General features: G+C 55.2%; 4 protein-coding genes across 8 annotated transcripts; 1 reads left to right on the top strand and 3 right to left on the bottom strand.

The window, feature by feature from the left end:
- Window positions 1-336: 336 nt before the first annotated feature.
- Window positions 337-3,681, bottom strand: LY6G6C (lymphocyte antigen 6 family member G6C). Of its 3 annotated transcripts, none has more exons than XM_073884754.1 (4): window positions 3,373-3,681; window positions 3,084-3,170; window positions 1,435-1,545; window positions 337-1,033 (listed from the first exon to the last, which is right to left on the bottom strand). In XM_073884754.1, exons 1-4 carry the CDS (start codon window positions 3,557-3,559, stop codon window positions 819-821), a joined length of 600 nt encoding a protein of 199 aa, XP_073740855.1. In that variant the 5' UTR covers window positions 3,560-3,681; the 3' UTR covers window positions 337-818. The 3 variants fall into 3 exon arrangements, with proteins under 3 accessions (XP_073740855.1, XP_025718045.1, XP_025718044.1); XM_025862260.2 differs by having other exon boundaries at window positions 3,084-3,200; window positions 3,373-3,504; XM_025862259.2 differs by having other exon boundaries at window positions 3,084-3,216; window positions 3,373-3,492.
- Window positions 3,682-4,441: 760 nt separating this feature from the next.
- Window positions 4,442-7,665, top strand: MPIG6B (megakaryocyte and platelet inhibitory receptor G6b). The gene is made up of 6 exons (XM_025862255.2): window positions 4,442-4,548; window positions 4,763-5,110; window positions 5,264-5,354; window positions 5,703-5,743; window positions 5,880-5,959; window positions 6,089-7,665. The coding sequence occupies exons 1-6, from the start codon at window positions 4,488-4,490 to the stop codon at window positions 6,191-6,193; spliced, it is 726 nt and encodes a 241-aa protein (XP_025718040.1). The 5' UTR covers window positions 4,442-4,487; the 3' UTR covers window positions 6,194-7,665.
- Window positions 7,666-7,961: 296 nt separating this feature from the next.
- Window positions 7,962-11,462, bottom strand: DDAH2 (DDAH family member 2, ADMA-independent). 3 transcript variants are annotated; one of them, XM_025862254.2, is made up of 7 exons: window positions 11,054-11,462; window positions 9,849-10,207; window positions 9,635-9,734; window positions 9,434-9,507; window positions 9,151-9,270; window positions 8,471-8,620; window positions 7,962-8,281 (listed from the first exon to the last, which is right to left on the bottom strand). In XM_025862254.2, exons 2-7 carry the CDS (start codon window positions 10,143-10,145, stop codon window positions 8,165-8,167), a joined length of 858 nt encoding a protein of 285 aa, XP_025718039.1. In that variant the 5' UTR covers window positions 10,146-10,207; window positions 11,054-11,462; the 3' UTR covers window positions 7,962-8,164. The 3 variants fall into 3 exon arrangements, with proteins under 3 accessions (XP_025718039.1, XP_073741056.1, XP_073741057.1); XM_073884955.1 differs by having other exon boundaries at window positions 9,849-10,203; XM_073884956.1 differs by lacking the exon at window positions 11,054-11,462 and adding an exon at window positions 10,388-11,038 and having other exon boundaries at window positions 9,849-10,203.
- Window positions 11,463-11,596: 134 nt separating this feature from the next.
- On the bottom strand, window positions 11,597-16,994 carry CLIC1 (chloride intracellular channel 1). The gene is made up of 6 exons (XM_025862258.2): window positions 16,760-16,994; window positions 14,590-14,699; window positions 14,264-14,389; window positions 13,998-14,104; window positions 13,004-13,185; window positions 11,597-11,994 (listed from the first exon to the last, which is right to left on the bottom strand). Exons 1-6 carry the CDS (start codon window positions 16,793-16,795, stop codon window positions 11,833-11,835), a joined length of 723 nt encoding a protein of 240 aa, XP_025718043.1. The 5' UTR covers window positions 16,796-16,994; the 3' UTR covers window positions 11,597-11,832.
- Between the last annotated feature and the right edge of the window lie 3,045 nt (window positions 16,995-20,039).

Genomic DNA, 20,039 nt, shown 5'->3' with positions numbered 1-20,039 from the left:
TGGGGCCTGCTAAGAGGGTCCTGGGTCCCATCCCATGCAGTTCTCCTACCCTTTTGGGGGAGCCCTCAAGCCAGGCTGCGCCTCCTTCTTGGCAGTACATCAGAGATGTGGTCTAAATTTGGGATAAAGGTTGTTGCTCCAAACACTGGGACCTGTGTGCCAACCCCAGACACAGGAAGGAAGGATGGAGGCCTGAAAAACCCGTTTCTCCGTTTGCCCCAGCCCAGCCTCCCAGGGAAACTCCCTGGAGGATTCTTGGGGAAGGGCAGGAGCTGAGAGTGTTTTTTCCCCAAGAGGGAGCCTCTGACAACAGGTCTTTTGACAGTAAACACACAGTTTATCAGACACAGACATTTATTACTCAAAACGCAAAGACGTGAGCATGGGGATGAGGTATGTATGGGGGCCAGGGTTTGGGGAATCAGCCCCATACAGTGAGGTCATCAGGTCCTTCCTGGGAGCCTTCACAGGGGACAGGACAGAAGCCCAATCTCAGGCCCAGATCCCCATCCCTCCCGAGTCGGACACGGCAGAGTGCAGGACGCGAAGTGCAGGGCTCTTCTGGGGACGAGTGGAGGGTCTGGGATGGTCCAGAGGGGTGTGGGAAGGGACTCGGGAAAAGCCGAGTGGAGGATGTAAGGTGGAAGGTTGGGTGGGGAGACCACTGTCTAATTAAAGAAATGTGAAGAGCCTGGAGAAATGCTTTTCTGAGTGAAGGGAGTTAAGGAGAGACCAGTGTAAGGAGCCGGGGTACAAGGAGACACAGGGCCAAACGCAGCCTAAGGCAGGTGGGAGGAGGGGCAGCCACGGAGTGAGTCTCAGTGCAGCAGCCAGAAGCCAAGGCCAGCCACAGAGGCGAGGAGCACAGGGGCCAGCGCTGGGGTGGGCCGAGGGGCTGGGCTATTGCAGTTGTCCTTGCTGCAGCAGGTGGTGTTATAGGTCAGACCCAGCTTGTGGTTGGTTTGGTTGAAGGCCTCCCGACAAGGCTCTTCCGGTGTGCCACATCGAAGGTTGGAGAAAACCCACATCTTACCTGAGGGTAGGAGTGGGCCGTGGGGTCAGCTCGGAGGGGGGCCTTCATGCCTGTGTCCACCCCCAACCCCATGCACTCGCCCAGGCTTCCTTCCCGACTTTGCCCCGGCCCTCCCCGCCTTATCTCTTCTCAGTAAGTCTGACTGTCCTCCTGCACTTCCGTCCCCCGCCCCCTCACCCCAGCCTTGGTCCTGGGACTTGTGGCTGGGAGGCCTTGGACTTGTTACTGTCTTCAGTCCATGGAAAGTCATAGAATGGTGCCTGGCACATAAGACTCCTTGGCCAAATATCGTCATTGCTGGGACTGTCTGTCCCATCTCAGTCTGAGCCACAGTTGGGCCTCGGCCCCCGCCATACAGTCTCCCCCTGGCCCCCTCTCCTCACTAAAGAGGGGGATATTACCGAGGTACACATTTGTTGTCAGGCACTGTTGTCCTGGTTCCAGGCGGCAGGACTGCCGGTCCACACAGCCCAGCACAGGGACTTTGTAGCAGGAGTGACAGCGAATGTCAGCTGGGAAGACACAAGTCAGGCTGAGGTGATGGGGTGTCTGACTCACCTGGGGACCGGCCGAACTGTGGGGCAGGGTGGAGAAGAGCCAATCAAGTAGGTGTTCTGACCTGTTTGGTTTGGTGGTGACAGAGCAGGTGAGTGAAGCAGAAAAGGGTAAGTGGGTGAGGGTGGAGTTGTTGCTCTGTGAACGCCTCACCCTGAACATCGTCCTGCACCCTACCCCATTCGGGGATGAGTCAAGAGGGGCAGAGCTACCAACAAAAACATGGGGCTAGGGATAGATGGAATGTGAGAATACCGTAGGCAAGGAATGCAGGAGGTGGGGGAAAATATGAAGGAATTCAGAAGACCTCACAGATGGAGACTTGAAATTGGAAGAAACACTACAAATAAAAATCATGGTTGTTGGGGCGCCTGGGTGGCTCAGTCGGTTAAGCGTCTGCCTTCGGCTCAGGTCATGATCCCAGCGTCCCGGGATCGAGCCCCACGGCGGGGTTCCCTGGGATCCTGCTTCTCCCTTCCCCTCTGCAGCTCCCCCTGCTTGTGCTTGATTCGCTTTCTCTCAAATAAATAAATAAATAAATAAATAAATAAATAAATAAAATCTTAAAAATCTTTATTTATTTATAAATAAAATAAAAATCATCATTGAAACACTTGCGTCAATGGCTTGGGACTTGAGACTGGCAACAAAGCCCCCTGTGGGTGGCTCACCACCTGGGACCACCATGAGTGTGGGAAGAGGAACCAGACCTGAGTGGGGTCCTCTCACTCTGGCAGCTCTCGGACAGGAGAGAATAATGTCTGAGAAGCAGATCGTCAGGTGCTGTCTGAGCACCTTGCCAGAATGGAGGGGGTGGATGCAGAGAGTGGCACCCTCCAAGCTCCCACCTCAGCTAATTCTAGGCTTGCGTGAGCAAAGTTTGGTGAAGGAGGGGTTCGGTCCAAGGGTAGAGGAGCCTGGTGACTGCACCTCTGTGATTTGTTTCACCCTGGGGGCGAGCTGCCCTGCATTCCCTCCATAGAAGGCTGGGATATCTCCCTGGTTCCCCAGGAGGTTCTAGGACATTGCTGGGACCCTCCAGAAAGCTTGGTCCCTGCCGGTATCCTCCCCGGGGAAGGGCAGGGGTGAACTAGTAGAGGCTTGAATGACTGAGAACAGAATCTAAAGGAGTAGGTGGGGAGGGTGGGGTGCACAAGAAGCCCCAGGCTGGACGCCTAGGTTTCTGGGAGGACTCCGCTGAGTGCAGGTGGTGAGAGGAGAAACCAGTAAGCTGGGTTTGCTCATGGAATGGGGGACAGGGGACCTGGAGCCCTGGCAGGTTAGAAGAGTGGGTCTTGGAGGTGGGGAGAAGTGTGAAGGAGACAGGGGTCCTTGAGGAATGGAGCAAGGACCCTGTCACAGGGAGGCTGGGTTCTGGAGGCACAGGAGAGCTGCGCCAGCTGGAGCTAGGGGTGCTTGGGATCCCAAGCAGTGGGCAATGGAGGGCAGTGGGTGGGGTAAGGTGTAGAAGCCCCGGGGGCCCCCTGGTGCTCACCTGAGACCCAGCAGAGCAGAGCCGACAGGGTGACCAGCAGAAGGCCTTTCATGATGAGGGTCCAGAGGTTGGTAACAAGTGCAGCAGCTGATAGAGTAGATTTTCAGGGATCCAGCTCTGGGAGTCGAGTGGCCTTTTTGGAATTTATAATCCCAACGGTCCCTCCCTTCCCTGCCTCTGGTGGCCCCTCCTTCCCTATTTACACCCAGATGACCAGGGGTGGGGAGGGACTAAGCAGAACTGGGTGAGGGAGTAGGGATGGGAGAGAGAGGTAGTGGAGAGTAGGTACACTCGTGGCCAACTCCATTTTGGTTCTTGGTTTCAGGCCAAGACACCCCTCCTGGTTCCCAGCTGACAGCCCTGCTGCCGGGTCCTCTGAAAAGACATCGCCAAGGCCCCTGTGATGTTATAGGGCTGTAGCGGCAGTGCCTGCCAGTTCCTGGCAAATGGACATAAGGCGTGTGGCCTACACTCATTGCCCAGTTTGGGTCCCTGGGGGCCACTGGTAGGGGAATGTGAGCAGAAACTGAGGACAGAAGGGGCCAGCTTCATCTGGATTCAGCCTTGTCATGGTCTTCCCAACCCCAGCTCAGCCACAGGATGAAGGATTGTTTTGTTTGTGATGTCACCAAGGGCTTCTGTGATGTCACAACAGCAGAGGCATAGGCTGGGGCTGCCTGCTGAGGTGATGCCTCAGGCCCTTAGAAGGTTCTCGGAACCTGCCCTGGCTAAACTAGGGCTTGGCCTAGCCTGGTTTGCTCTAGTTCAGCGAGGGCCAATGAAGTCCAGGGTATGGGGCATGTGGCCTGCTCCAAAGTGTCTCCCAAATCAAAACCTGCCAGTTTGGGTGGGGCGCCATTGGCCAGGAGGGACAGCCTGGGCACAGAGAGATGAAGTAGAAGGTAGAATAAGAACAGAAGTTGCAATAATACTTAATAACGGTGAGCACCAAGTGCTCCTATGTGTCAGCCATTGTTCTAGGCATTTTAGGTGTATTACTTTTTTTATTTCTCAATACTCTAGAAGGTAGGTGCTTTTATCCCTGTTTTACAGATGAACGAACAGGCCCAGAGAACTTAAACGACTCGCCCACATCACTCAGTTAGTAGAGGGCCAAGGCAGGATTTGAACTCAGCCAGGATGCTGGGGGCCACTGCTACGCTGCAGGAGTTAAAGTATGTGAAAGTGCTTCTGTAACCAGACGGAGCACCACTTTCAACTGAGTATTGTTTGAGGGCTGTGAGGGAGCCAGCGAGGACTCCCAGAGGGATCCCGGCAGCAGGTAGCCCCGCCCTGCTCTTATCGGAGCCCCCAACCCGCGGCCCCCCCCAACTCCCTCCCCCCAGTTTTCCTCCGGTTTCCTCCGCTGATACACTCGCCTCCTATCCCCACCACATCCCAGCCATGGCTCTGGTTCTGCAGCTGCTGCCGTTGCTGCTGTCTAGGGCCCAGGGGGACCCCGGGGGTAAGCCATCTCCCCCTCCAGGAAAGTTGGGATGGGCGCGAGGAAAGACTGAGGGAGGGGGGAGCGATGGGGAGGGGAGGGTTAATGTGTGCGGGATGATCCAGGCTGGCGGGGGGGGGGGGGGGGGCACAGAGGAGAGGGGAGGGAGAGGAGACGGGAGTGGGGTTCGTCTTGCCTGTGGACTTGCCCTAACCCCTGTCCCCTCCAACCCCAGCTTCACTGGACGGCCGCCCTGGAGACCGGGTGAATTTCTCCTGCGTAGGGGTCTCGCATCCCATCCGCTGGGCCTGGGCGCCTAGCTTCCCGGCCTGCAAGGGCTTGTCCAAAGGACGCCGCCCCATCCTGTGGGCCTCATCGAGCGGGACCCCCACTGTGTCTCCAGTCCAGCCCTTTGCTGGTCGCCTACGTGCCCTGGACCCTAGTATCCGGCGGCTGGAGCTGCTCCTGAGCACGGGGGACTCAGGCACCTTTTTCTGCAGGGGCCGCCACGAGAAAGAAAGCCGTACGGTGCTTCACGTGCTAGGGGACGGGGCTGATTGCAGGGCACCGGGGACTACCCACGGTAGGTCCAGGCCTTTGTGCGCGGGACTTGGACACACACCCTCGGGAGGGAGACAGGCCTTAGCTGGGGGGTTCCTGGGCGGGAGAGCTAGTTCTCTGTCCTCGCACCCCTGACCTCAGTATCCACCACCACCCCCGTCCTCCGTTCCCCCAGGGTCCGTGAATCCCCAGTTCCTGATCCCCTTGCTGGGCGCTGGGCTGGTGCTGGGACTCGGGGCGTTGGGCGTGGTCTGGTGGTGGCACAGGTGAGCACAATGGGCGGGGCCTGGCTAAACGGGTCGTGACCAGAGGCGGGAGGGGCAGGACCAGAACTTGGCAGACAGAAGCTAGACCTAGAGCTCCGGCGTGTGGTGTAGGAGAGGAAGTGGGGAGGTCACCACTTGGGCCGAGGCCGCAGGTTGGTAGGCAGAGCCCTGGCCAGGGAGGCGAAGCTAGAGCCCGAGCAGGATCAGAGTGCGGGCGGAACTATCTGTGGGGGTGGAGCCTAAATTGTTTTGCGGGTCTGAGCCTTTGAGTTGCTGGGTTGCTGTTGGCCCCGAGGAAGACGAGAGATAAAATTGGTGGCTCTCAAAAGACTTATACATCCATTACAGACGATCACCCCCGCACCCGCCTCGACCACTCCCCAGATTTGGTGAGATTAACTCCATCCCGTTTTCCTTCTACTGTTCCCACACTTCCCACCTCTCAATTCCTGAGTCTGAGCCCTTGCTGGGAGCAGAGTGTTGGTCACTTTCTCTCAATCCTTCAGCTCTGTTCCCTCCATATAGATCCACTCGTGAAAGTCGAGCCCCAGAGGCCAGTAAAGGAGGAGGAGCCTAAAAATGCCCGTGACCTGGACCAGGAGGCGGTAAGGGCCTGGGGATTGGAAGGGGGTTGGACAGAATCCCCGAGAAAAGTGGACTAAGAAAGACAGAGGCCTGAATTCCCCAGGGAGTCCGACTTCTGAGACCCTCCTGCCTTCCTCCCCACCTTTCAGAGCCTGCTCTACGCCGACCTGGATCATCTGGCCCTCAGAAGGCCCCTCCGGTTGTCCCCAGTGGTCCCGGCTGATGCCTCCACTATCTATGCGGTTGTGGTTTGAAGGGAAGCCCTTATTCTAAACCTCACAAGCTGGAGGTTCCCAGCACTCCACAACTCCCCACCCCTTCTTGGCCCCTTACCTGGACAGGGAATGCACCACGGGATAGAAATGAGCACTAGCCTTAAGAGTCAGGAGCCCCGGGTTCTCTGTGACTGACCTTGCTCCTTCAGTTACCCCAACTTTTCTCGTATAACTTTCATGTCTTCTTCACCACCGGTGCCCTCTCTAGACCTGATCAAGCCCTGCCTTCCTATCCTAAGGGATAAGAGTCCAGCTCTTTGAATCAGGGGCCTACACCTTGTCTTCTCCTTCGCTCCACTCCTCCTGCTCATGATGTCTCCATGAGGTTGCCAGTGAGGTCCTAAAGGCCACACCCAGTAGTTTTTAGCTTGGTCTTTGATTACTTCTTTCTTTTATGCTGGCGTCTTCCTTTTGGACTCTTCCTTGCTCCCTATCCCCATGGTATTCCCCACCATTCTAGACTCGTCCCTTATCTGACTTCCCTCTCTTCTGGGAATCTGTCATCCACAGCCAGTCCTCAGCCCTCACCTCTGAAAACAACACCTAGAGCTCTCTCCAGCTCAGATCTTGAGTAATGGGATTTCCCATCTATCCTTGGGACATCCCTGCCTGGTTCGCTGTAGGCATTCTGTGCCCAGCATATCCAAAACCCAACTCATTGTCACTCACTCAATCCTCCTCTGCATTCTCTCTTGATCAACCAGTTGCCTAAGCTAGAAACTGGGAGTCATGCAGGCCTTCTGCTCGCTCCCACACAATGAACCAAGTCCTGTCTTTCTATTTTAAAGTCACTGTGAAATCCATACCCTTCTTCACGCCCAGGGCTGCCACCTGAATATACTCTCCTGATTTCCTCCCTGGGTGACTCATAGCCCCACCTCATTCTCTTGCCCCTGCCCTCCTCCCTGAAGCCAGAGAGGTCCTCCCCAAATGCGAACCTTCTCACAACCTGTATTCCAGAGTTGCAGGATTTCTTTCCATAACTTTCAGCTCTGGACCCACGGGCCTTGGCTTTGGGTACAAGGTGCTGGCAGCACTCTACCTACCTTCCAGGCTTGTCTCTGTCACTCCACATGCGCACAGCATGCCAACCTGGCAGAGGTTCTCCCCCCAGTTCTCTCCCAAATATGGCTTCGCGCCACACAAGTCCTTCTTCCTGGACCTTTTTTCCTCCTCCCCACTACCTTCCTGGCGAATTCTTCTTTATCCCCAAGACTCAGTTGAAATGTTGCCGTTTCTGGGAAGCCATTCCTGACCCTCTCTGCCTACCCCTGCATACATTTTTGATGCTGTAGGCAGTCTCCTTATTTCTCTCTTAGCAACAACACCCTGTGAATTGTTCCATCACAACCTGTATTTCAATTTCAATGTACTGTGAGTTCCCTGCTATCAGAAGACTGACCCTTTCTATATTACTGCCAAGCCTCAGTAAATGAGTGAATGAAAATGAACGCCCCTGAAAGCGTCACTTCTTCCTCTCTATCAACTAGGGGTGGGTTGGTAATCTACCAATCTCTGAATCATCTGACATTTGGATAAATTGAGTGATCCACCTACTCTTTCTTCTCTACCTCGTATATGCTCCCCACAGTAGAAATTCTATCCTGTCCATCTTGTGCCCAAACACCTATGATAGGGCTGGGCAGTGAGTCAGTATCTAATGAGGGTTTGATGAATGAAAGACTAACCTCAACCTCAGATTTCAGCCCTGCCCCTATCCCAGTAAGACACCAGCCACAGCCCAGTCTAAAAGGTCAGTTCTGTTTTATTAGTTCTGAGGAGGAGGACTCACCCAGTGGACTCTATCCTTTTTCCCACACTAAGCCCCCCCCCAATCTTGGGGCCCTCTCCCCACTACTACCTATTCACCGTCCTCTATCTACGCCTCCTTCCCCTTCTACTCCTTATGCTGCCCTACCCCTGGCCAGCCAGAACCCTAAGGCCAGGCCCTCAGCTGTGGGGGCGCGTGCTGAGCACCAGGCAGAGGGAGCTGAGCCCGGCGCCTGCCTTCTCCAGTTCTGAGCAGGACACAGGTACCAGGGTGACATCAGAGAGCTTCTGCAGTGCCTGCAGGGAGGACACGAAGTGGGGAGAGGGGAGTAAGACCCCGAGGCCACAGCCAGGCCCTTCCTGGAGGCAGCTCAGAGTGGCACCACCCACGCTCCTAGAGAAGGTACCCCTTCTTCGTCCCACTAGGAAGGCCTGAGACTCCTTCCTCTGGTTGTTGTTGGTGGTGGAGTTGCTGCCTTCCCTCACCTCCTGGCTATTGGGCAGGTCCCCGCCTCCACGGTGCAGGAGAAAAGGGAGCACACCAGGCAGCCCAGGTCGCAAAAAGAGACAGTCAGCAGCTGCATCATCTGGGAGGGTCAGGGACGCGTAGGGGTGGTCTGTCAACACTGCCATCGCCTGAGGGAGACGAAAGAGGAAGTGGTCAAGTCTCAGAGCCTCTCCACAACTGAGTGTGATGGCCCTACTACCGTTAAGGGCTGGGGACACAGTTACATTTGTTGTATAATAATGATAGCAAGCACTTGTTCTTAGTATGTGTCAGGCACTGATCTAAGCATTTTAGTGACCTTTGTTAAGTTCCACCTCGGACACACATGCAGTTCTTACTACCTGCAACTCTCTTCTTCCCTTCTCTAGCCCCCACCAGTCAATGTCATCCATCCTTCCTCATAGCTTAGACCCCACCTTTGGGGAGGTTTCCAGAAACTCGGGAAGACGATGTTAATCGACTGTGTTCCCTGTCCCTGTCCTGCTATGGTAACTTCTTGCTTTCTGACGTGTTTTCATACTAGATGGACGGCTCCATGAGGGCAGGGGTTGGAATTAAGTCTCTGAATCTCCCAGCTTTCCGCCTCCCGGGCCAGGAGCCACGCCCACTCTTGCTGGCCGCGCCCCAACCTGCCCCACCCCACCCCGCCCCTCCTCACCCTGACAGCCTTTTGGGCAGCGTCGCTGCTACCCGCCACGACAGTGCGGGGTCCCCCCATGCCGCAGAGGCCGCGCAGGTGCGAGGGGCCCGAGACAGGCACTGTGGAGACCGCGAAGTCCTAGGGGCAACAAGGGAAATTATTCAGGGACGCGGGAGGGGTGAGGGGATTCCCTCAAACACAGGTGGCTCTGGGCTCCTCCCTACTCCGCGCCGCCTCCCTGCGCCCCTCCTACCCCATCCGCTCCGCGCTTCCCCAGCACAAAGCTGGTCCCGCTCCTCACCCGGAACGTGTCCGCCACGATCTCAGCTCCTCGGTGATTGGTCCACTTGGAGAGGCCTACGAAAAACTCCCGGCCTGAGCCCAGGGAGGCCGCGGAGGTTTGAGAGGCAGAGTGAGTTGGAAACAAGGCCCGACATGGCCTAGTCTCCCCAACTCTGCTTCCCAATGCCAAGCCCCAGGGTTGCAGGCACCTCAGCCTCACCGGTAAAGAGAACATCAGTGCCATCCAGCGTCGCGTTCTCATCCCCCATCTCCACGATCCGGAGCCCAAGGTCCTGAAGGGCTCTGCGGACTCCATCGACCTTAGGGCAGGAAAGAGGGCGCGGGGCAGAGACGTTCCCATCCGCAATTCTTAAAGTCCCGCACATCCAACTCCTCCGTTCCCCTTACCCCCCAACCCGCGCCCTGGCGCTCACCTCCGGCCTGCGGGAGGGGCTCCAGGGACGCGTAATTAGGGCCGTGTCCCCTTGGATCACGGCGGTGTCACCGAGCAGCGGTCCCAGCGGCAGCGACTCTTCAGGAGGCAGTTCTAGCAGCTGCAGCCCCAATCGCTGCCTCAGTTTACCCCCCAGTACCCCGTGCTCCCTCTGAGCTTTAGCCAGGTCCAGAGCCGGGAGGCCAGCCCCCGCACCCTCCCCCGAAGCCAGGCTCTCCGGGACCCCCCGGATCAGGGCGTGGGAGCAGCGGCCCAGCCCCTCCCCTGGTGTCCCCATCCCATCCACACAGTCTCCCCCTCTGGCCGCGCTGATTTCTTAGTTTTCTCTTTTTCACCTGTCTGGGAGAAGAGACAGAAAGGCGGGGGGGGGGAGAGGCAGAGAAAGAGACATGCACAGAAGGGCGTAGGGGGGTGGTAAGGAGCGCCCGGGTCTTCCTTCTGCCATCTCCGGGCGCCCCTCCCACTTCGCCCCACCCCCTCCAGACCTTTCTCTCCTGCCCACCCCATTCCACCCCGCACCCTTCTGGGTCTGCTTCTTTGGAGGGAGTCCGAGGAACAAGACCGGGACCCCTAATCTTCAAAACACCTGTTGCCCCTGTTCGGGGGCTTCGCGAGGTCCCTGCTAGGCGCCCCTCTTGGCAGCCGCTAGGATGCGCTCACTCCCCAAAAATGCAACCGCCCCGCCCCCTTAACCCTCAGCTGCTCGCTGCCATAGGGACCCGAAGTGCGGCGAGGGACCCAAAGGGGTTATGGGACAGAAGGAGACAGCTGGGGAGAGGGTCAGGGCCTAGGAAGATGGAAGTCCTGAACGCCCAAACGAGAAAGGGGAAGAGGGGCAACGAGGGAGGAATTAGGACCTAAGGAGTTAAATATCCTCTCTCCACCCGGGCCGGTCGTGCTGCCCCTAGCGCGACCCAGTATAAACCAGACCGAGTCCCGGAGGACTGGGAGAGGTCTAAAACGAAATCCAAGGGGCGGGGAAACCGGGGGCGTGGTCCCAGGGAGCGGGCGCCACTCCCGGCTCCAGGACCCTGTCTCCCGGTTCATCTTCCCCAAAGTCTACCTCACTCAGCTCCGCACCCAAATTTCCGCCTCCTGCACTCTGTCCGTTGCAGGCACCGGCCCGGCACCCTCAAGCTCCGGCCCGCACACGGTACAGGGGACACCTCCAACCCCTAGACTTACCTCCAGCGGCCACCCCGACTCCTGCGCTCTGTGATCTCGGCTGGGGCCCCACCCCCCCGAGGACAGAGTTGGTTGGAGAAGGGAGTCCTAGTCTTCAAGCCTCGGGGACTGGAGCTCTTGGCTTTTGAGGGGTCCCTGGGTAGGCGAGCTCAAGAACTACGGTGGGGCGGGGTCGCGATGGTCTGGCGGCTTCGGGGCATTGTCTAAGCGGGACGGGGCGGGGCTCCTCGAGACCACGCCCATTCCGCCCTGCTACGCCGCGCCCACTCCACCGGGACTGCGCTCCCCTCCTCAGAACTCGGCCCCGCCCCATGAGTGCTGCCCAGGCCCACCCAGATCTGGCTGGCCCCGGCGGCTGGGCTGCAAACGCGACATGGACCACAAGACAGCGTTATGGTGGAACGGCACGAAAAATGGAAGCCTGACCACAAATAATACCCCTCTTCTAAATTCCTGGCTTCTGCCCTGAGCTCAAGGTCACTGACCCACCTCTCATTCCGTGTTACCCACACTCAAGCCCTCTTTGTGTAAAACGACACTGTATTTTCATTCTGTATTTTATTACTGAAATACATTGTCCTACCCGCACCACCCCACAATAAAAATCTTACCTAGATTCCCCATTTTTTCCCCTCAGCCCCCCAGCCAGCCCTGCACAAGTGCTCCAGGATTCTTTGCCCACTGGCCATTTTGGAGTGTGTCCCTTGGATAACCACGTGGAAACCAGTTGGTGCCTTTGTGGAGAAAATGGAGAGGGGAGACGGAGTCTCAGGAGGCACTTATTTGAGGGCCTTGGCCACTTGCTCGTAAGCCAGCTCGATCTCCTCATCATCTGGACAGGTGGAGGCAAACTCTTCCCGAGCATAGGCATTGCGCAAGTACCGATGCACTCCGCGGAACCCCTCGGGGATGGAGAATCCCCTGTACTTCTTACAGACCACCTGGGGGCGGGGAGAGGAGGGGGACCAACATGTTAGCCTCTGGGGAGCCGCGCTGGGCGCCAGGCTCTTGTCTTTCTCTTCTCCCAAGACTCACAGGATGAAATCTAGCCTTCCTGTGCAGGCATTCAAGAACCCCCCACTCTCTGGCTTCTCTTCCTGTGATTCTTATCTCCCATATGAATCATCTTCTCCAATTGACTTTCTTAACTCCTCACAATCTTCTCCTGTCTTCGCCCTTCCTCTCCACTCACTGAAATCCCGGCCATTTATAACCAGCTCCTTTTCAGACCACCCCCTGCCGTGGTGCCATTTCTCTCTTCTTGATTTTACTGAGATGTAATTCACAAATCAGAAAATTCTCCACTGTGACTTTTGTCCCTATTTTTCATTTGGCTTTTAATCATGTTTTGTTACTTAACTTTCTTGTGACTGTTCTATGTTCCTAGCTAGATTTCAATTCCCTCGAGGGCAAGGACCAATCCTCATCCATCTTTGTGTCTTTCAGTGCCTAGTACACAGATGTTCAATACAGAGGTCTGTGGCAGACTGACATTAGGCCCATGTTTCACAAACTAAACCGTACCTTTGAGGCTAAGACAAAAACATGGGAACCAGCAGTTTTCATCTTTCATCACAAGACAAAGTGGAGACTGATGCTATAAAACGAATTAAAGCTCTGATTTTAGGAAAAGCCTGCTTTGTCTGATGTGGGGACTTGGCAGTGATAGAGACAGGAAGAACACTCTTGACAGCAACACTGGGCTATGTTACTCCCAGCCAGTCTGTTTGCACCCACAGCCTGTATCACGGAATGTAATTCTCTCAAAGCACTGGCCTTGCAGCAATGACTGGGAGGAAGGAATGGGGCGTGTCTGCTATTGGTAGCCATCCATAGAAACCATCCTAAGAAAGAAACCACCTTTGGAGTGGTTGTCATGGGAAACCTGTGTGGGAGCTTCTTAAAGAGCCATCTCAGTGGCCACCCTCTGCTCCTACAGTGACCACCCACCTGTACTATGTGGAGCTTTGGCAACAGGTTGCAGTCAGCCAGAGTGAGCTCATTGCCATCCAGAAACTTCCTCTGAGAGATGCCCTCGTCCTCAGCACTGGTCTCATCCACTTCTTCTGGGAGGGGGGATGTCAAATAATTGTCTAAAACTTTCAGGGCTTTCAGGAGCCCCTTCTCCAGATCTGTGCAAGAAAGGGGAACTGGTAAGAACATCAGGAGAGTGACATAGTCCAGGAGGGCCTGGGGAGTGGGGGGTGAATGAATACTAATGGTGAGGCCAGTCCAAAATGATATCTGACATGAATGTAGTTCATTTTCCATGTGTTATTCTAAGCACTTTACATACAAAAACTCATTTAATTCTCACATCAACCCATGAAATAGGCATGGTTATCTTCATCTCATAGATCTGGAAATGGGATTTACAGAGAGATTAAATGGACTGCCCAAAGTCACAGGGCTAGTAGGGTTTGTACTCAGGTTGTCTGGATCTAGAGTTGTCGTTGTTGTTAAGATTTTATTTATTTGACAGAGAACACAAGCAGGGGGAGTGGGAGAGGGAGAAGCAGACTCCCTGCTGAGCAGGGAGCCGGATCGGATGCCAGGCTCAATCCCAGAACCCTGGGATCATGACCTGAGCCGAAGGCAGACACTTAACCGAACTGAGCCACCCAGGTGCCCCTAGAGTCACTGTTCTTAAGCACAACCCTCTTCTGCCAGAACACAGGTCAGCAGCCAACCCAACTAACATCCCCAGTGGTGCAGGAGAGGCTAGGTGATAAACAAGAGAAGCTTAAGGTCACAGCCAATGAAAATGCAAGGAAATATGGGGTTTAAACAAAAAATAAGGGGGCTGGGGTGGGAGGCAGTGAGGGTTTGCCAACATCTGCTCCGTCTCCCCAATATCAGAATTTCCAGGTGCCCCTAACGCCTCCCAATCCCTGGATCTTCTCCATTCCTCCTAGGACCCCGGCCTCCAGCCCTTGAGACTCACTATCATTGAGTGCTGGGTTTGAATTCTTGATGTAAGCAGAAAATTTGGCAAATATGTCCAGCCCCGCCGTGTTGGATTCAGGGTTCAGAGCTGCCAGCTTGGGGTACCTGAAAGCCAGTAGGAGAAACAGGAGAAGATATCTTCTGGGGAGGAGCCTCAGCTCCTCTGCTCCCGCCCACCACCATCTCGGTTTTCCATTTCTTCCACCTCTCTCTTTCCTAGAGTCTCCCTGCTACCCACCCCTTCCTTTCCAAGTGCCCTCATACCTGGGAGGGCACAGCACCGCCTCCAGAAACTCCTCAATCTTGTTGGTGTCTGTGTGCACTTCGGTGCCATACAGCAGGAATGGGAGCTGCCCCCCTGGGCACAGCTTCTGCACTGTCTCAGTCCGCCTGGGGGAGAGGCCAAGCATCAGGACAGGAAAAGGGGGTCAGGGAGAATCAGAAAGGGGAGATGGAGGGATGTGGGAGGAAAAAGGAGCTCTGGGTGGAGGGAGGGGGGAAAGGTGCAGGATGAAGGGTTAGGATGGGTGAGCGTGTTATGTGCGTATGTGTGTGCACAGGGGTGTTTAGAGAAACAGAAATTGGCCCACCTCTTGGTGTCAACAGTGGTGACGTTGAAGGTGACTCCCTTGAGCCAGAGTACCATGAACAGTCTCTGGGAGAAGGGGCAGTTCCCAATCTTGGCCCCATCACTGCCAGCCTGAAAAGTAACCCCCCACCCCAAGGTTAGGCCTGGTACACCCCACCTACCCCAGGCCATTCTCTGCACCTCCTACTCCCAGATCACGCTGCTTTCTGCCTAGTCATGACATGCAGTCTCACTACTAAAAGCTCTCCCCAGATGTGGGCTCTCCACTCTGGAGGTGGAGCAAACCTAGGGCAGATCAGTGGGAACGTTTTCTGCAAAGGTCAGCTTCCGGTTCCCCAGAGACAGGTGGGAGGTAGGCAGAGGAATTGGGTTTGGGAGAACGCAGGAGGACCTGGACCCTAGAGAGGGAAGACCAACAGTAATGCAGTTTTACCTTGTATTCTAAGCACTTCACATACGAAAACTTATTTAACTCTCACATCCCTAGAGAGGGACTTTGGTGAGGTCAGGGGTGTAGGCTAGAGGCCTAGATTTCTGAATGAAGTAAGAGCCTGCGAAGGGGCATAGTACTGCAGGGTTTGGAAGACAGAGTTCTGGTCCTCTATACCTCTACCCTGTTTCTGGCAACTGGGTGGGGAGTCAAGGGGCCCCGAGCCTCACCCTAAAAGATGTAGAGGGCTTTGCAGAGGGGGGCTGCCCTCTAATTGGCAAGTGGTGACCTCATCCCCCAAGGGACCTCCCCCTAGGCTGAGGGTGATTCATCTCTCAGGCTGTCTCCGGGCCTCAGCGGCTTCCTTCCTGGCAAGGAGTGGGGGCAGGGACCTGAGAGGCTGAAGCCTGGGCAGTGGAGGGCCACCTTCCTCTTCCCCACACACTACTTGTGGGGTCTCCCAGCACATGGCCCCCGGCTCCAGATAACTCCTCACACTGGACCCAAGGCCAGAATCTGTAGCGCAGCCTCACCCAGGGATAAAAATAGCCCTTGAGGCAAATGTGAGTGAGGTGGGGACCACACCTAAGGGGGGCGGACCCAGGCATGGCTGGGCACAGGGAGAGGGAATGGCTTCCCCAGAAGCCCCAAGCAGCAAGGAGGGAGAAAGCGGCAGGAACGCACAAAGAAGGACGAACAAAGGGGGAGAGTGGAGAGAAAGGAGGCAGGAAAGTGAAGGGTGGGGAGAATGTGCAAACAAGGAGGCACAGAGGGAGAGGGAGGTGCAGAGATGAGGTCCAGGATTGGGTAAGAATGCCCCTGCAGTGGGGAGGGGAGCAGAGCAGAAAGAGTGAAGTCCGCTAGTCCCCTGTCGAGCTTTCATCTCCGAAGGCCAAAGGACCGCCGCTCCTCATCCACACCCACAGAGAGAGGACTGAGTTGGGGGACTCTCTTTCTCCTGTTTCTAAAACCCCCAAACCCTAAACACCCTAACCCAGGTCTCTTGCTCCTTCTGATCCCTCTCCCCACCTATCCTTCCGGTAACCCCAGCTAAACTCCCATCTGGCCACCTTCTTTTCTCCCCTTCTCCAAGTCCCAGGGGAGCCTTCCGGGCCCACCCCCTCTCCGGCCGGGCTGCTAGAACTCCACTCCCACTCTCCCATCTCCTTCCACCCCACCAGTCCTTCGCGTGGATCTCCCCGCAGCCTCCCTCACCACACCCTCTTCCTCGAAACCTGCCGTGCCACACACGCGCGCGCACTTCTCCAAGTCTCCCCCAAGACACCCCTCACTTTGGTCTTCTCGTAGGACCACCTGTCCTGATGTTAACCTCTGACCCTCCCAAACGCTGTTGGGTCCCACTGCCCCCTTCTCTCCCAGTCTTTCCATCAGCTTGTCCCTCCCACCCCCACCCCCATCCCCACCCCCACCCCCACCCCCGTCAATATTCTCAACTCCTGGGACCTTCTCTCTACCTTCCGGCCCTTTAGGCTGCTGAAAACTTGCACTTCTACAAACTTTTCAGGGTCGAGCACAGAATTCTCATTACCCGCACCCACAAGAATCGTCTTCCTCTTCCGAGGCCACCCCCCACAACAGCGCGCACACTGCAGACTGCACGTGGAGTTGGGTGGGGGTCAAGGAGGGAAGGGATTGGGGAGTTAAGGCTGGAGCTGGGTAAAGGTGAGAGTTGCCTTCCAGGAATTGGGAGGCTGGCCTACGAGCGAGAAGGTGTCCCTACCTTCACGAACAATTCAACCTGAGGTTCTTCAGCCATGGTTGCGACGGGGACCAGGAAGCGGCCGGCGCTGGGGGAACTGGGAGGGGCCCGGGCCAGGGAAGGCGGGTCTCACAGGCAGGGATTCTCTCCCCCAGACCTAGGGCTGGCCCTTCAGCGCAACACAAACCCGATGAGACCCGCTCACACGAGACACGGCTTCCCCAACCAGCCCAGCGTACCCCACACCCCGCCCCTCCAGCTCTACCCCCTCCCGGGCTAGATCAGGGAGCCGCTGACTCACCGACCGGCCCCGCCCTGAACCTGGGGAGGGGACAGGAGGGGGGCGGGACTCGACGATCTCGGGAGTGGGGCAGAGGGGAGAGCCTCAGGTCTCCTAGAGGAAAAGGGATGGGGGATGTTAGGGAGGGGGAATCCTGGGAACCGCCTTGTTTCTCCACCCGTCTCCTTGAACACAGGATTTTTTTTTCCTGCCTTAGTTTCCCTGCAGCATTAATCAGAGGACACTCCCACTCCACCCTCACACGAGACACCAACAGCTTGATCAAGCCCATGAGGGCCCAGGGAGGGAATTTTAGAATGTGAAGGTGGTCCTTTATTCCTTTTCCCACGTTCCTTCCAGACTCCAACAGGACAGGGACTTGGAAGTGGAAGCTGAGGTTGGGGGAAGAGAGTGGTGAAAGGTAGGGCAGGGGATGGGAGGGGAGACATCCAGGCCTCCTGCTAGGGAAAAAAGAAGCTGAGCCAAAGGGCCTCCTCACTGGGGGAGGTCTGCTCCTTCTCAGTAGCGTAGTCAGCTTTAATGCTTACACTTCTGCGCCCATACCGGACCCTTCCTGTGCCCGAGCCCTTTTCTCACTGATGGGTTGAAGATGAGAGAATGGTGGGGAAGGGTGGGTTTGTTGTGGCCCTAGAATAGAGCTGCACTGATTCTGGAGGGGATGGTAGCTAGTCCTGTCATGGAAGGAAAAAAAGCAAAGATCAGATGGAATAATGTAAATGAAGTCCTTGGGGACACAAATAAATAAGTAGGGAGGTAGAGGAAGAGTAGCTTGAATTTTGGAGGTTCTGTCAAACTCTTTATGATCTGCTGAAAAATGGCTTAATAGTATGTCCTCCACACAGCCTCCGTGTCTTGAATATCTCTCCTTCCCTACCATGCCTTCTCCTTCTTCCTCACCACCTGCTGTCTAACAAGAGACCTACAGTTCCAGAAAAACACGGTAGAGTGCAAGGACATAGAGGAGCAAAACAGGCCTTGACACTTAAAGAAAGGGAGACTTCGGGGAGACTGGGGTGGGGTGAGAGATGTGCTGCTGGAAACCAGCAGTTAGTGGTTTCCTCTCTCCTCTCCTGCTTCCTCTTCTGTGGGTTTTCTCCTCCCTGGAGGAAGGCCTATCTCTCTTCTCCCCAGTGAGGAGATATATTCGGTGTTTGTTCCTTTGAACTGTAAGATCCTGTAAGGTTGTAGAATGATTCCATGAGTGTGTTTGTGTGTGTGTGTGTGGGGGGGGGTTCCTCCATGGGTGACCCTCAGATTCTGCACACAGGACATCTGAGGAAAGGAGGTCAAAACAGCCCTATTCTCAGGGTCCTCTTCTGTTCCAGCTGATCAATGTCCATCAGAGAATCTGCCACACAAAGATCTCCCTTCTGGGAGATGCCTCAGGCAAATGGGGCCAGCCCTGAGCTCGAACAGGTTTTGGCAGCTCCTTTCCTGCCTTTTTCTCTCCTACAGCTTTATGGCTAGAGCTGGCTTGATCATCAATATTGACTTTGGCTGGCTGGCATGGCTACCCACAAGGTATTTTGCCTTAATTTCCCAGATGACAGGTAATGCTGCCCTCTCCTGGTACTATCCAGCAGTGCCCCATGGGCTGCACCCCCAAATCCTGCATCAGAGAAGTTTCCCTCCGTCTCATCTCCGTACCCTTCTATCTCAGTATCTACCCTTTCCTTCAAAGGGTGGCTTCTTTTTCACTCCCTCCCCTTGCTTGGCATGGTAAACCAGTCCCTAATCTGTTTTCACCCCAGATTGGAAGGTGTGTCCCTCCCTGACACACCTTAGAGTTGTGACCGTCTCTTTCAGGTTTCCATAGCCCCATTGCTCAACAGTTTGCCAGGGGTAACCATTAACCTAGTCCTGAACTCCCTCCCCTACCTTTCTTGCTAGAGGGGATTTTCCAATCGTTTAGCCGAGCCAGGTTAACCCACCATTTTCTCTAACATCTTGGATGGGATCGCCCCATCTCAGGGTACCCTAGGACAAAGCTGGAGAGGAAGATGCATTTTAAGCGATCTGTTTTTTATTTTTTATTTATTTTTTAAAAAAATATCTCATTTATTTGTTGGGGGGAGCGGGCACAAGCAGAGGGAGTGGCAGGCTGAGGGAGAAGCAGACTCCCCACTGAGCAGGAAGCCCGATGTGGAACTCTGTCCCAGGACCCTGGGATCATGACCTGAGCTGAAGGCAGACGCTTAACTGACTGAGCCACCCAGGCGTCCCAAGGGATCTGTTTTTTTAAAGTATATATTTATTTCTGCCCCCCTCACAATCTCCTTGCTTCTCTTCTCACGCACACTAAAAAGTAAGCTTCATGAAGCCCATACTTAATTAATGTTCAGTACTTTGAGTCTGCCACCTGGCCGAGTAGGCACTAAATAGTTGCTGGGTGAATGAATGACACCACTCTGTCTTTAGGGGTGTGGGTGTGTGTGCCCCTGCAGAGGGGGATAGACATGTCTCAGCGGGGGTGTAGGTGTTAATCAGGTCTACTTTTTTTTTTTTTTAGATTTTATTTATTTATTTGACAGAGAGACACAGAGAGAGGGAACACAAGCAGGGGCAGAGGGAGAGGGAGAAGCAGGCCTCCCACTGAACAGGGAGCCCAATGCAGGCCTGGATCCCAGGACCCTGGGGTCATGACCTGAGCCGAAGGCAGATGCTTAACGACTGAGCCACCCAAACACCCCTATCAGGTCTACTTCTACCAGAATTTTGTGTAATTTGAATGCTTCTACCTCCTCTGGGGAGACCAAAATTAAAACTAGACCCAGGAGTGCCCTCGTGGGGGTGGTCATATCCTGCACCAAGTAAACAGGCAAAGGAGGACTAAGACAGGAGTCTCACTTATTTCTGCTTATTTATTTGAAATACGTAGTAGCTCTTACTAGTTTACCAGGCACTGTTCTAAGCTTTCATAAATATTAACTTAGGGTGGGTACAAATATATTTTTTTAAAAAACAAATATATTTTTTTAAGATTTTATTTATTTGTCAGAG

This window comes from Callorhinus ursinus, unplaced genomic scaffold (genome assembly GCF_003265705.2).
Source record: "Callorhinus ursinus isolate GAN/ISIS: 27379988/994484 unplaced genomic scaffold, GSC_fseal_2.0 scaffold59, whole genome shotgun sequence".
NCBI lineage: Eukaryota > Metazoa > Chordata > Mammalia > Carnivora > Otariidae > Callorhinus > Callorhinus ursinus.
This window is presented reverse-complemented; position numbering and strand designations above follow the sequence as displayed.

Excerpts from the sequence above, each read along its gene's own strand:
- CLIC1 (XM_025862258.2), bottom strand. The coding sequence starts at position 16,795 with ATGGCTGAAGAACCTCAGGTTGAATTGTTCGTGAAG. Across the intron at positions 14,700-16,759 it reads AGGTTGAATTGTTCGTGAAG|GCTGGCAGTGATGGGGCCAA; the intron begins GTAGGGACACCT and ends GTTACTTTTCAG. Across the intron at positions 14,105-14,263 it reads GCGGTGCTGTGCCCTCCCAG|GTACCCCAAGCTGGCAGCTC; the intron begins GTATGAGGGCAC and ends ACTGGCTTTCAG.
- LY6G6C (XM_073884754.1), bottom strand. The coding sequence starts at position 3,559 with ATGAGTGTAGGCCACACGCCTTATGTCCATTTGCCAGGAACTGGCAGG. Across the intron at positions 3,171-3,372 it reads AAATGGAGTTGGCCACGAGT|CTGCTGCACTTGTTACCAAC; the intron begins GTACCTACTCTC and ends CTACTCTATCAG. Across the intron at positions 1,034-1,434 it reads GACAACAAATGTGTACCTCG|GTAAGATGTGGGTTTTCTCC; the intron begins GTAATATCCCCC and ends TCCTACCCTCAG.
- DDAH2 (XM_025862254.2), bottom strand. The coding sequence starts at position 10,145 with ATGGGGACACCAGGGGAGGGGCTGGGCCGCTGCTCCCACGCCCTGATC. Across the intron at positions 9,508-9,634 it reads CACTGATGTTCTCTTTACCG|GCCGGGAGTTTTTCGTAGGC; the intron begins GTGAGGCTGAGG and ends CCCTGGGCTCAG. Across the intron at positions 8,621-9,150 it reads CTGCCCAAAAGGCTGTCAGG|GCGATGGCAGTGTTGACAGA; the intron begins GTGAGGAGGGGC and ends CGTCTCCCTCAG.
- MPIG6B (XM_025862255.2), top strand. The coding sequence starts at position 4,488 with ATGGCTCTGGTTCTGCAGCTGCTGCCGTTGCTGCTGTCTAGGGCCCAG. Across the intron at positions 5,355-5,702 it reads GTGGTCTGGTGGTGGCACAG|ACGATCACCCCCGCACCCGC; the intron begins GTGAGCACAATG and ends CATCCATTACAG. Across the intron at positions 5,960-6,088 it reads GTGACCTGGACCAGGAGGCG|AGCCTGCTCTACGCCGACCT; the intron begins GTAAGGGCCTGG and ends CCCACCTTTCAG.